The sequence below is a fragment of the Eufriesea mexicana genome, unplaced genomic scaffold (genome assembly GCF_001483705.2).
Source record: "Eufriesea mexicana isolate 0111107269 unplaced genomic scaffold, ASM148370v2 scaffold437, whole genome shotgun sequence".
NCBI lineage: Eukaryota > Metazoa > Arthropoda > Insecta > Hymenoptera > Apidae > Eufriesea > Eufriesea mexicana.
In genome coordinates this window covers 247295-259822 of record NW_016908585.1, presented here as the reverse complement: position 1 = coordinate 259822, position 12528 = coordinate 247295, and the positions used below count along the sequence as shown (strand labels likewise).

The 12528-nt window shown below is 44.1% G+C and overlaps 1 protein-coding gene across 1 annotated transcript in view; it reads left to right on the top strand.

The window, feature by feature from the left end:
• LOC108545401 (protein groucho-1) overlaps positions 1–9108 on the top strand; it is a 102578-nt gene extending 93470 nt beyond the window's left edge. The window contains 4 exon segments of the mRNA XM_017896981.1: positions 2812–3087; positions 6850–7392; positions 7394–7430; positions 8234–9108. Of these exon segments, the coding sequence (XP_017752470.1) occupies positions 2812–3087; positions 6850–7392; positions 7394–7430; positions 8234–8341 (964 nt within the window). The 3' untranslated portion in view covers positions 8342–9108.
• The last annotated feature ends 3420 nt before the right edge of the window (positions 9109–12528 follow it).

Sequence of the window (12528 nt, the reverse complement as noted above, 5' to 3'; positions counted from 1 at the left end):
ATATATATATATATATATATATTATATAATTGGTCCCAATATTTGATTAAATATTTTTCATTGTTTTTAAAATGTTTCACCGAGTGCAAATAAAATGGACACCCTGTAGAAATATAATATGGGTGTCCATTTTATCCGCACTTGGTGAAACATTTAAAAAACAATGAAAATTATATATTACAGTCGTGCAAAAATAATAATTGATAAATAAAAAGCAGGAAGATTAAGAAAAAATCGTGAAGGTACTCGTGATAAAAATTAATTATGCGCGGAAATTGGAATATTTATAAATTCGGAAAATAATAATCCGTAATAGTAATCGAAAAATAAAATTAAGCAAAAATACTCGCGTCGCGGAAACGGATAATATATGGAGATAAAAATATTTTCGTGTCCGGTGTAATTTTTATTTTTCAGTCTCTTAATTAATTGTCGATAATAATATTTCATTGCAAAAAAATAAAAATTCCTATTTGCATAAATTTCGAATAATTTTGTTACATATCGAATGTAAATTTAAAAAGAAAGAAACACATCGAAATATTTTCGAGTTCGGTGTAATTTTTATTTTTTAATCTCTTAATTGTCCGTCGATAATAATTTTGCATCACGGCAGAATAAAAATTCCTATTTATGTAAACTGCGAATATTTTTGTTACATATCAAAAGTAAATTAAAAAAAAAAAAAAATAAAAAAAAAAAAAAAAAAAAAAAGGAAAATAAAAATATTTTCGAGTCCGGAATAATTTTTATTCTTTAATCTCTTAATTAACCGCCAATAATAATTTTGCGTTGCGAAAGAATAAAAATTTCCATTTGCATAAAGTGCGAATATTTTTGTTACATATCAAAAGTAAATTAAAAAAAAAAAAAATATTTTCTAGTCCGGAATAATTTTTATTCTTTAATCTCTTAATTAACCGCCAATAATAATTTTGCGTTGCGAAAGAATAAAAATTTCCATTTGCATAAAGTGCGAATATTTTTGTTACATATCAAAAGTAAATTAAAAAAAAAAAAAATATTTTCTAGTCCGGAATAATTTTTATTCTTTAATCTCTTAATTAACCGCCAATAATAATTTTGCGTTGCGAAAGAATAAAAATTTCTGTTTGCATAAACTGGGAATATTTTCCTGGCGGTATCGTGCGTAAATAAAGGAAGGGGGAAAAAATGGAAAAAAGCGAAAAATTTGCACGACGATGGTGATTCCCGGTAAGCAGTAAAAATATACGTTTAGCAATTGGAACGAAAGATGGAAGGTCGATATAACACGGTTTTCTGTTAACGTTGCTCGATACCCGGTCTGGCCAGCAGGGCTCGTTATCTACGCTCCTGTTTACTATGAAAATTCGCCGATCCTATTGTTTATTGTAGCCACTGACGGTTAAAACGCGACGCGTTATCGATATTTTTTTATCCCGAAGCAGATGTCAGTGCCGCGAGAGATTAATGCCGAAGATAAAGACTGATAGAACACGGAATGTCGTGTGCACGTAACCAGCGTCTATTTATGAATTGCGCTAATGTACACGTGCAACGGTTCTGTAAAATCTCTAGGTAAATCCGTGGAAATCGATGTTTCCGAACGCCAGTGACGATTTCCTCCACCAAGCCAACGTGAAAGTTAAATCGGCCAATTGAAAATTTCCTATTCAAATTAGGCAGACATAGGTGTTATAATAATATATGTGTGTATATATATATTTATATGTGAAACATTTTAAAAACAATGAAATATATAAAAAAAAATATTAGGACCAATTATATAATATATATGTATATAGTAAGTTGTCCATTTTATCTGCATTCGATGAAACATTTTAAAAACAATGAAAAATATTTTAAAAAATATTGGGACTAATTATATAATATATATTTACTGTGTTACTTACTATTTACAGTGTAAATATATGCAATATATATATATTATACAATTGGTAATAATATTTTGTTTTATATTTTTCATTGTTTTTAAAATGTTTCATGGAGTTCAGATAAAATGGACACCCTGTAGAAGTATTCTTCGTTCCCTCGGTTATATGCAAATATAATTTAGTATAATGTAGAGTATAATTTGGTATGATGTAGTATAGTATAATATTGCAATATAGATATAGTTTTATAAAATAGTATATATAGTATTAGTATAATATTGTAATATAGTATATATAGTATTAGTATAATATACTACAGAGTATAAATAATATGCAAATAATTATAGGCCTTAACGTATGCAAATTTAATTTTGCCAGTGTAATCGAGAAATACACTCGAAGTTGTAGGTATACGCCCGGTAAAGCGAATTATGGCTTTCCTTGTATATCGCGATTATTCGAGTTCCATTTCGAGTACACGTACTAAGCTCTCAGAGAGGAAAGAAAATTAAGATCGCAATTTTTGTCGATGCATAGTAGTTTCTCATTTGTCACAGTTCTAGTTCGAAAACGCTCAGGATAGTGTCCTTCCCAATCGTTCGTTACGTTTCTCATTCGCTGTTCGAAATTACTCGCGAACCTACCAAAACCCCCCAAAAGAAAGGAAACACGAATAAAACCGAAACATCAAAAAATACTCCCGAAAAAAAAGAAAAAAAAAAAAAGAAAAAGGAAAAATGGGAAGAAAAAAAAGAGGAACAAAATGGCAGGAGCGAGGACCGAAATCCTCCAGTATGTCGATTAACTTCTCCCTAGGTTGGTTGGTCGGCCGACGGTTGTCGGACGCGGATGGCCGGGCTCGCGAGCGTGCCGGAACGGCCGGTTTGGCAGACGCGTGTTCACCGCACGAGTCGCATTTTTCTCGATGTTTCAGCGCGTACAGCTTCCACGTGTTGAGCGAGGGCCAGATGCAGCCGGTGCCCTTCCCACCGGACGCGCTCAGCGGACAAGGGATACCGCGTCATGCGCGGCAAATTAATACCCTCAGCCACGGGGAGGTCGTGTGCGCTGTCACGATCTCCAATCCGACCAAATATGTGTACACCGGCGGCAAGGGATGCGTCAAGGTCTGGGACATAGGCCAGGGCGGCACGGGAAGCACCAAGTCCGTGTCCCAGCTCGACTGTCTGCAGCCGGATAACTACATCAGGTCAGTGCCAACCTTCCACCCTTCTCATCCTGTATTTTTCTTCTTTTCTTCTCCTTTTTCTTAATTTTATACACATGCTCTTGTTTCTTCCATTTGTTTCCTCGATTTTTCGGACTGTTTGATCGTTTTCTGCGCGCGGAGATCGGTTGGATACTCGCTTGTTCGAGCGTTCAACACTGACCCTACCTAACTTAGCCTACATGATTACTTTGAGAACTTTCGAGAATATAGTTAACCCCAAATATTTCTTTTTCTTTCTTTTTTTTCCTTTTCGAAGATAGAGGATCGCGAATAATTTTTTTTTTTTTTTTGCAAAATGTGAATCGCGAATAATTTTTTTTTTTTTTGCAAAATAGGGATCGCGAATAATTATTTTTTGGAAATTGGAGATCGCGAATAATTTACTTTGGGGAAAAGGGAGTCGCGAAAAAATGTTTCGAAAAAGAATACAGAGGAATACGAGAGATATAAAATTTCCCACTCTACCTATTTAGACCACATCCGTGGTCATTTAAGCGGACAGCACGGTAATCAGTGGAAATGAGCAAAAGCGAATAAAAATGACTAAAAATTCGCGTAGGGATAGGTCTCTCGAAGCCAAAATTCACCATTGGTCCCGATACTCTCAAATTCTCGTCAAACACACACACACACACACACACACACACACACACCGCGAAAAATTCTCGAAGCTAAAATCCACTGCTGGTCCTGACACTCCCAAATTCTCGACACGCGCGCGCGCACTCTTTCTCACACACACACACACACACACACACGCACGCACATGCACACAAAAGAATTCGAGACAGTTAGGTCGGAAGGGTTAACATTCGACGAAACCTGGCAATAAATGCCGACGATTGCCATCGAAACGTATAATATCCTGCAGGAAAACAATTACATTTCTACATCGGCGCCATTAATCTTGCCAAATACCATGCGAAAACACACAGTTCCGATAACATCCGTCGAGTCACGAACGGAATTATGCAAGCAACCGTCGCCGGGAATCGAACGATCCGAGCGAAACGACGCGCCCATGGAAACGCGAGAAAAGAGGGGAAAAAATGAAAAAATGAAAAAAAAAGAAGAGAGAACGCGTGAAGGATGCGAGCGAGGAGCGAGCGAGACGCGGCATAATGAGCGGCGGGTGTGCATTCGGCGCACGTAGCGTCGAAAAATCGCGGCGAAGTGTCGGTTGTGTAGAACAAACGGTTCGGTTCGACGTTTTCGCGATACATTTCGCGCTGGATGGCACGTTTTAGCGCGGATACGCGCGGGTATAATATCGCAGACCGTATGACTGTTAATGCCCACGATACGTGCGGTAATTGAAGCCAGCCGCGTTTTTTGAACGCGAGCCACCGGCAAATTTAATACATTTCGCCCGGTAATGCATGCCACCCTCTTCTGCATTAAAAGCTACTTTATGAGCCATCGGTCACGGTTGCTAATCACGGCCGTGCCGGCACGCCCGACCGCGCCGAAATCATTGCCGTTTTTTAAAACTGCGCGTAATCGCGCGAAACCGCGGCAATTCCGGAACGCAGCAGGTGGACGAATTCGTGGATGTCTGGGATGTAGTGTCCTGGTCGTAGAGAACGTTCGTGGTTTCGTGAATCCATCGACATATCGGGTCTGTCGAGGAGTTTGGATCGTTATTTCAGAAGTTAGATGAAGGATTTGGGTATTTATAGTGGATTACGGGTGGTGAGGTTAGGTTAGGATAAAGAATTGGAGTGAGACGTGTCTCAGAACCTGGATAATATCGGATCCTGTCAAATTTTTCACAATAAGTTGGCAAAAGAATGCGGTAAGATTACTAAACTGTCAGTTAGGTGTCAAAGGGTACTGTCCTGGTTGTATAAGAGTTGTACGAAATTTGGGGAAATAGCTAATGAGAGATGCGACGAGTTGGTAATTGGTGTCTCAGAACCTGGATTCCGTCGATCTGTGTAAAATTCCGAATAATAGGCAGTGTACTGTCAATATACTGTCAATTTAGATGAAAACTCGGAAAATAGGTGACGATAGGTCTAATAATTCAATAGACGTCAGTATTCCGATCACATCGATCCATACCAAACTTCAAAAAATGGACGATACAGTAGATCTAATCGAGACATGACACTCAGACATCTGTCAACCTGAATATCTCTTTAATCCTGCGATTTCTGCCAAATTCAAAATTCAGAAATGTAGCACAGGTCTAATGACTCAATAGACGTCAGTGTTTCAACCATGTCGACTTGTATGGTATTTCAGAAACGTAGGATATAGTTGTTTAACGTTTCAGCCGCGTCGGTTCGTATCGAGCTGCCAAAAGTAGGCGGTGATAGGTCTAACGAATGGATGGACGTCTGAGAGCTTAGATGGCGCTTCTCTCCCGCCCACCTTGATAATTGGGTGATTAACTAGACCCAAGGGACAGCAGTCCCCATGTCCACGAATTGCTCGTGTGTTATGCCACGTGTCCGCGACATGTCTATCGCTGTTGAGTACTCAGACACCGGATCCTCACCATTCACATTGCTCACAGGCACACAGGAACACTTTCTACATCCATATCGTAATTCGTGGATTCTTCTATCCGAAACGGCTGACCGTAGTAGAGAAATCTCGACCCACTAGCTGTCAAGCACACTTCTAATCAGGATCCGTGTCATAAACTCGATTCACCTCGACGGAGATCGAGGAGTATATCTGTTTAAACTGCGAACAAGCGTTCAAACATCCACCTTAGTGTATTTAATCAGGATTTAGAATATTTAGTATCCTGTTTCGCAGCATCGCGTTGATGATCATGACTAATCTCCCATTTCATATCGATAAACTCGTTTGCTTAGCTACACCTTAACGGAGTGCACAAGATAACTAGTCATTCGACTTGTCAATACCTTCAACTCGATGCCTTATTCGCGCAGGAAGTTGCTTCTCCATTACACCACGCTGCGTTATATCCCGTTCACGCTCGCAAACTCGATCGGTCCCGGATAATCCCCAATCCGCATGAAAAAGACTTACTAGCTAGTAAACGTCGGATTAACGGATAAACAGGAGACAATAAGCGCAAACAGCAGCCAGAATGACGAATGAGGCTATACACTCTGCACAGCTCGGTAGTTTGCTCACGAAAGGAATGGTCTGCTTGACCACTGCGTAGATAGCTCCACCTTCTTTGCAATCGCGAAGATAAGTCACAGGGATTCCCGTCATTAGCTAGACGCACCTACAAATGGGATAGGACAATAGAACGACGCAAGCACACGATCAGAGCTAGGCCAATGATCAAAGCTAAAGTCTAGCTTCTGTCATCTCGAGTCCAAACTCCTCACTTTCAGTGTACCATGTCACGCGCTAAATAAAACAGAAGTGCTAGCCCTGACACAGACCTAGGAGCTAACAGTTTAACCCACAGCATCGCTAACAGTCCAATCCAAGAAGCACACACGCTTCCAATCGTCAAAGCTAAAGTCAGACCTGTCTTCCCAAGTTCAAACTCCCCCGACTGCCAATGTCACGAGCCAAATTAAACACGAGAGCTAACAAGCCGACCCAAGGTGAAAAGACCCTTAGCACGTGAGAAGTATACGCTTCGAACTCGTCTAAACCGAAGTCAGACCTGTCATCCCGAGTCCAAACTTTCGTGTCCTGATAGGCGATCTCTGCCAAAAAACGAGCGAGCATGGTCCAAAACAAACTAAACTAGTTGTACCGCGTAACCCAGGCTATAACGGAACGTATGCATGACATGTCCAGGTCGGTGAAACTGCTACCGGATGGCAGGACGCTGATAGTCGGCGGCGAGGCTAGTCGGCTGAGTATCTGGGATCTGGCCAGTCCGACGCCGAGGATCAAGGCCGAATTAATCTCTGCCGCCCCCGCCTGTTACGCTCTGGCGATCTCGCCGGACTCGAAGGTCTGCTTCAGCTGCTGCAGCGACGGCAGCATCGCTGTCTGGGATCTTCAGAATCAGTCGCTGGTGAGACAGTTCCAAGGTCACACGGATGGTGCCTCGTGCATCGACATCTCCGCGGACGGGTCGAAGCTGTGGACCGGCGGGCTGGACAACACGGTGCGCTCGTGGGATCTGAGAGAGGGCAGGCAGCTGAAGCATCACGAGTTCACCTCGCAGATATTCTCGCTCGGCTACTGTCCCACGGGAGAATGGCTGGCCGTGGGCATGGAGAACTCGAACGTCGAGGTGTTGCACGCTTCCAATCCGGACAAGTATCAGCTACACCTGCACGAGTCTTGCGTGCTGTCGTTGAGATTCGCGTCCTGCGGCAAGTGGTTCGTCTCTCGCGTGGCGCACGCCTTACGGGGCGTCGATATTCCAGGTAAGGCTATTCGCCATTTCCAGCCGAGGCCTCCGCTTTCTTCTGCCTCTTTTATGGCTGTATTTGAATAGCGGGTAATTACTCGTGATTTAAGTGTATCGTCAGGAGAGTCGTTAGAGGGTTTAACTTTCTGGGTAATACTCCGTAATCGGCCACTGTTTGTGCAACGCCGATCACCGCGAACGGAGAAGAACTTTGTTCCAAATGACGCTGCAATCCAGTCGCTTCTTTTTCAACTTGCCTCTTGCTTCTCGCGGTTCGAATATCCTAGAATTTTCATATCAATTCTTTCTCTTTTTGGTATCGTCTATTTGCATCCATTGGCGTCATCACGGTGGTGACGATTGTGATTTATTATTCGTCTCTGTTTCCGGTAACGAAGACGAAGAAATTGGATAAGGGTACTTTTGAAATTTCTAATTTCGAGATATTAATTTGATCTCAAAATCAGTAGAATTCGAATAATCCTGATGGTACACATTATTGACACGCTTGGCCAATTTCTCCGTACTTCGAAATATCAAAAATATCGCGGTCTTTTCTTCAGAGAAGCCTCCTTTATCGTTACGCAGCGTCGATAGCATGACAAATAGACACCTGTCGTAAAAAGGAAGATTAACAATTCCAATTAGCTAGTTATATTCGCATAGACTTAACGTTGCACAAAAAAGAAAGAGTGGGAAAGGAAAATTGAAAGAAAAATAGCGAGAATCGTGACATAAATCTTCTCGTCGCCATGTTTTTTCCGCGGTTCCATCGGTGAGACCCAGTTGCCTCACGGATATGTCTTGTGCTGCTTTCAGTCGAAGGAATCGTCATCCGTGCTGAGCTGCGATATATCAGCGGACGACAGGTACATCGTTACCGGTTCAGGTGACAAGAAGGCGACCGTCTACGAGGTCATGTACTGAACGACGAAACCGCAACGACCGAACACCACGACCGAACGTATTCATCCGACCTGGTGGGCTCTCTCCTCAGCGTGGGTGTACATAATTCTTATACGATATTACGAGAGACGTTTGTTGCCGTTGTTCTTGTTATTGTTGTTGTTGTTACTCTTGGTGATGAAAGGGTCCGTGCAAGAAAGCGAACGAGCCGAACGAACCGGCGAGCCGTAGAAGCTAGCCGATCTCGGCCGAGATCGGACAGAGACTCGTCGAGACCGGCGAAAAAGAGACTTAAAAATTCATGACACCGACCACGGAGGATGCAATCGTTTCGTTTTCCCGTCCGGACATCATCGTTCCCGTCGCGAACCGATAAATATTTACGCGACAAACGAACGTTCTTCTTCTGTCCGTGACGGGACACCGGGCGAGTTCGTTCCGCTCGTTGGGCGCGCGGCCACCATTTTGTTGGCCGGGGCGCGCAGCCGCCATCTTGTTGGCTGGGGCGCGCGGCCGACATCTTGTTGGCCGGTGCGCGCGTTGATTAGAAGCAAACGCTGGCATGCGTATCGCGTTTCCTCTGTACATTTTGTATATACATATACATATTATATGTATATATATATTATACATATATATATATATATATACACATACGTCAGTCTTTAAGTATACCATGATATTTTTCTACGTCCCCTAAAAGTGAGACGGAAAGCGAGTAATAAGGAAAAACAGAAAAAGGAAAAAAAATCACACACATACACACGTACACGCGGACACGTACACACGCGCGAAACTAAAATTTGTAAATATGAACCATCATCGAAAAATAAAAATGCGAAAAAAAGGGAGGAAGAATAAAAAAAAAAATATTTACCGAAAAAAAAAGAAAAAAAATTCGTCATCGGAGATTGAGAGAAAAAAAAAGAGCGGCGAGGAATAGAGTTTCGATGGAAAAAATAACCTCATATCCGCAGCGCGGGGTTATCGTCCTGGAAAGGTAGGTATGAAACAAAAATCGCGGGCAAATATTATCTCGCCACGGTTGTAATATAAAAACCGATGAACGCGCGGCGAGACCACTTCGCGCCGCAAACATTCGAAAGCGGCCAAACGGACTAACGAACGCGTGCTGGCAGCCGTCACCGAAAATATAAAACAAGGACCGTCACGCGGCCCTGGTCCCCGGAGCTTCCGTGCCCATAAACGTGTCAACGGCGGCCGATGTGGATAGAGAGAGAGGTCGACCGAGCGCGCAACAGAGACCGAGCACGCGACGTGGCGTCAACAATATTTAGTCACAACGCCGGTGTATCGTGTCGCGAAAATTACGACACCGTTCCGTCGATGGGAAAAAAGAGAGAGAGAAAAAAAAAAACGCAACCGCATACGCGTCGCCATCCACGCCGATTCGTTCTTCCGTTCCACACGCAATTTTCACGGGAAACGAATCGCGGTGAACGCGCCGCGACTGGTACGAGCCGAAAGAAGTAGACGGAGAGAGAGGGACAGACGATAGAGAACCGTTGGGCGAAGACAGCGCCGTTGGTGAGAAAAGAAAGGAGCCTCGCATAGAAACGCGGCGTGTTAAAACTACCTCGGAAATCGCGACCGTCGAAGCCCCGTGCGAATCACGCCACCCGGTAGATAATTAGCGATGCAATCCACGCTCGCGAAGCGCATATTCAATGGAAGGTTCATCGGCGTAATGTTATTATAATAGTGGCACGTTTTGCATATGTGACTGGGTAGCTGGTGCGAAGTGTGAACGGCAGTGGACAGCGCGTGGGAGTGGGAAGGAGCGTAAGAGTGCGCTGCGAGGGTGGGAGAAGGACAGTGGCGGGTGACGAGGAGGCGCGGTACGAGGAGAAGGGGTGGGGCGATTTTACACGGGCTTTGCCGCACGCCAAACGTATTTGCATGGTAATGATATGCGGCGCGGCAGGACGGATGGAGTTCCGCCGGTGGCGATGGCCGGGCGGTGGGGGTCGGAGTCGGGCGCGCGGGGTGGGGGTAACGCGGCGGTAGAGTGGGGACGGCGAAACGCCGATGGTATTTCGTGCACAAGTTTTGAATGTCGCGGCTAAATGCATGGGTTATTACGGTTAATTCGGCGAAACGTGGAAGCGAACAGCCGGTCGCAGCTTTATTTATTCCCGCACGCTCGCTCTCCGCCGTTTTATTAGGGAACACGGAAGGCAACGGCGGCGCTGTCGTCGCTGTAGTCCAGCCGCTATTCCACGCGTCTCCGTTCCTCCGTGCCGGCTGGTTTGCTCTCTACTCGCGTCATCGCTTTAATCGTTTACACCGACGGAGTTTGTTCTGCGGTAAGAGGATTAACGAGCAACCGGAGTCTGTCCATTCGATCGTCAAACGCGGCGTAACGACTTAATCGACCGATCGACGGCTCGGACCGTCCGAGGCAGTTTTATTTCGTCAGGAACGCCATTTTCCGCGGTGGATCGCCCTCGACCAGGCGGACCGTGTTGCGCGGCGTGTTTCCAGAAACGGATACGCGGCGACGGCTTGATCGATCGTGATCGTGCCCGGACACCGTGTAATCTCCATTTTACGCGTAAAAACGGTCGGCTAACGGCGTAATAAGCGGAGCGTACCGCTATCATTCGGGATCGTTAGCGGCCGGTAACTTGAGCTATCCGTGCCGCGAGCCTCTGCACTATTACGCTCCGCGTCGATGTCCAATTTCGCGGAAACCCGTGTACCTTTTACGCTCGTGTACCGTGTCGTACGTTCGTCACGCCTTCCATCGCTCGTTCAGCGCTTCCATTCCAGCTTCGGTCTCTACCCGTCGGCAGCGGAACGAAATCGGGCAAACGTGTCCACGGTTTCGATACTTTCCAGGCTTTCCGAGTTCGATCGTCGCGGTGTCTTCACGGTTTAGTGATCTCTCCGGGACCACCCGGGTGGCTGACAATTTTTCGGACGCGCGGAACCTGTTTTCAGGCTACGGCGCTGTTTCACGAGCGATTGTGTTTGGGAGCATCTTTTGGAGGTTAGGTAAAGTTTGGAATTTTTTATTCTCGGACGATTATTCGATTTTAAATTTTTTACTTGTCACTCGACTTTATTATTTTTCGTTTAATATGTATACGTACAATTAATTTTTTCGTATTTCAGTTTATTTCGTTTTCTTGAGGTGATATTGTTCTTATTTCTTCATCCACTGAATAGTCACTTGACGTATTGTTGGGCTAGGTAAGTACACATCTATGATTAACTCTTTGATAACTTTTATATAAATAAAAGGTAAAAGAAAATTTTATTTTGGATATTGGCCTCGGATATTTCATTACCTAACTCAACCCATGTAGGTTACTGCAATTGATCGTGTGTCTGTGTTTTTACAAGTTGGATGTGTCGCGATCGGTGAGTGCTTTTCTGTAGATAATAAACAAGGTGTCCCAGCAACGGTAGTAAAACCGGGAAGGGAGTGATTCTACGCGAAAAACTGAATAAAAAATGTAGAATAAAATTTTTTCATTCGAAGCTTCGTTTGTCGAGAAAATCGACTTCGAATATGCACCGAGTGCGCGCGCACTTAACTCTGCCAAGATGGACGCACCAGCGCATTCAGTGAATATTCAAAGTCGGTTTTCTCCACAACGAAGCTTCGAACGAAAAAATTTTATTCTTCATTTTTTATTCAGTTTTTCACGTAGAATCACTAACCTTTTCCCGGTTTCACTACCGTTGCCGGGACACCCTGTGTGTACCTTGCCTCCTAACATCTCGTCTTACTCTGACCCGCAGTTGTTAGTCATTACCCAGACATCCATCGTCCTAATGAAAAGACACGCGAGACACTCCACCAAATCGTCGCCTGAACATCTCTCTTAATACCCTAGCTAGAAAGGGTTAAGACAAAAGGCGACACGCAGGACTGGGAAAGCCTCCACTCTGCGCCGACCCTCGAATGAAACAATTTTACATCGACACACGTATACTCGAAAAACAGGACAAAACACTCTTCTCGCCAACGCTGCAAGAAAACAAAGGAAAATGTGGAACAATCCCCCTTAATGTTATTCAAGATTGTAAAACACAAGATTGTTGAAGAGAATTCTGAATTTCTTCTAGAACCTACATTTGCGAATACAGCCTAATACGCGTAACATGTATGTACGCATATACATCGGCCGATCATCTCGTTCCCTGCCACCCCCCGAAGATAGTTGCGATCCCTCCCC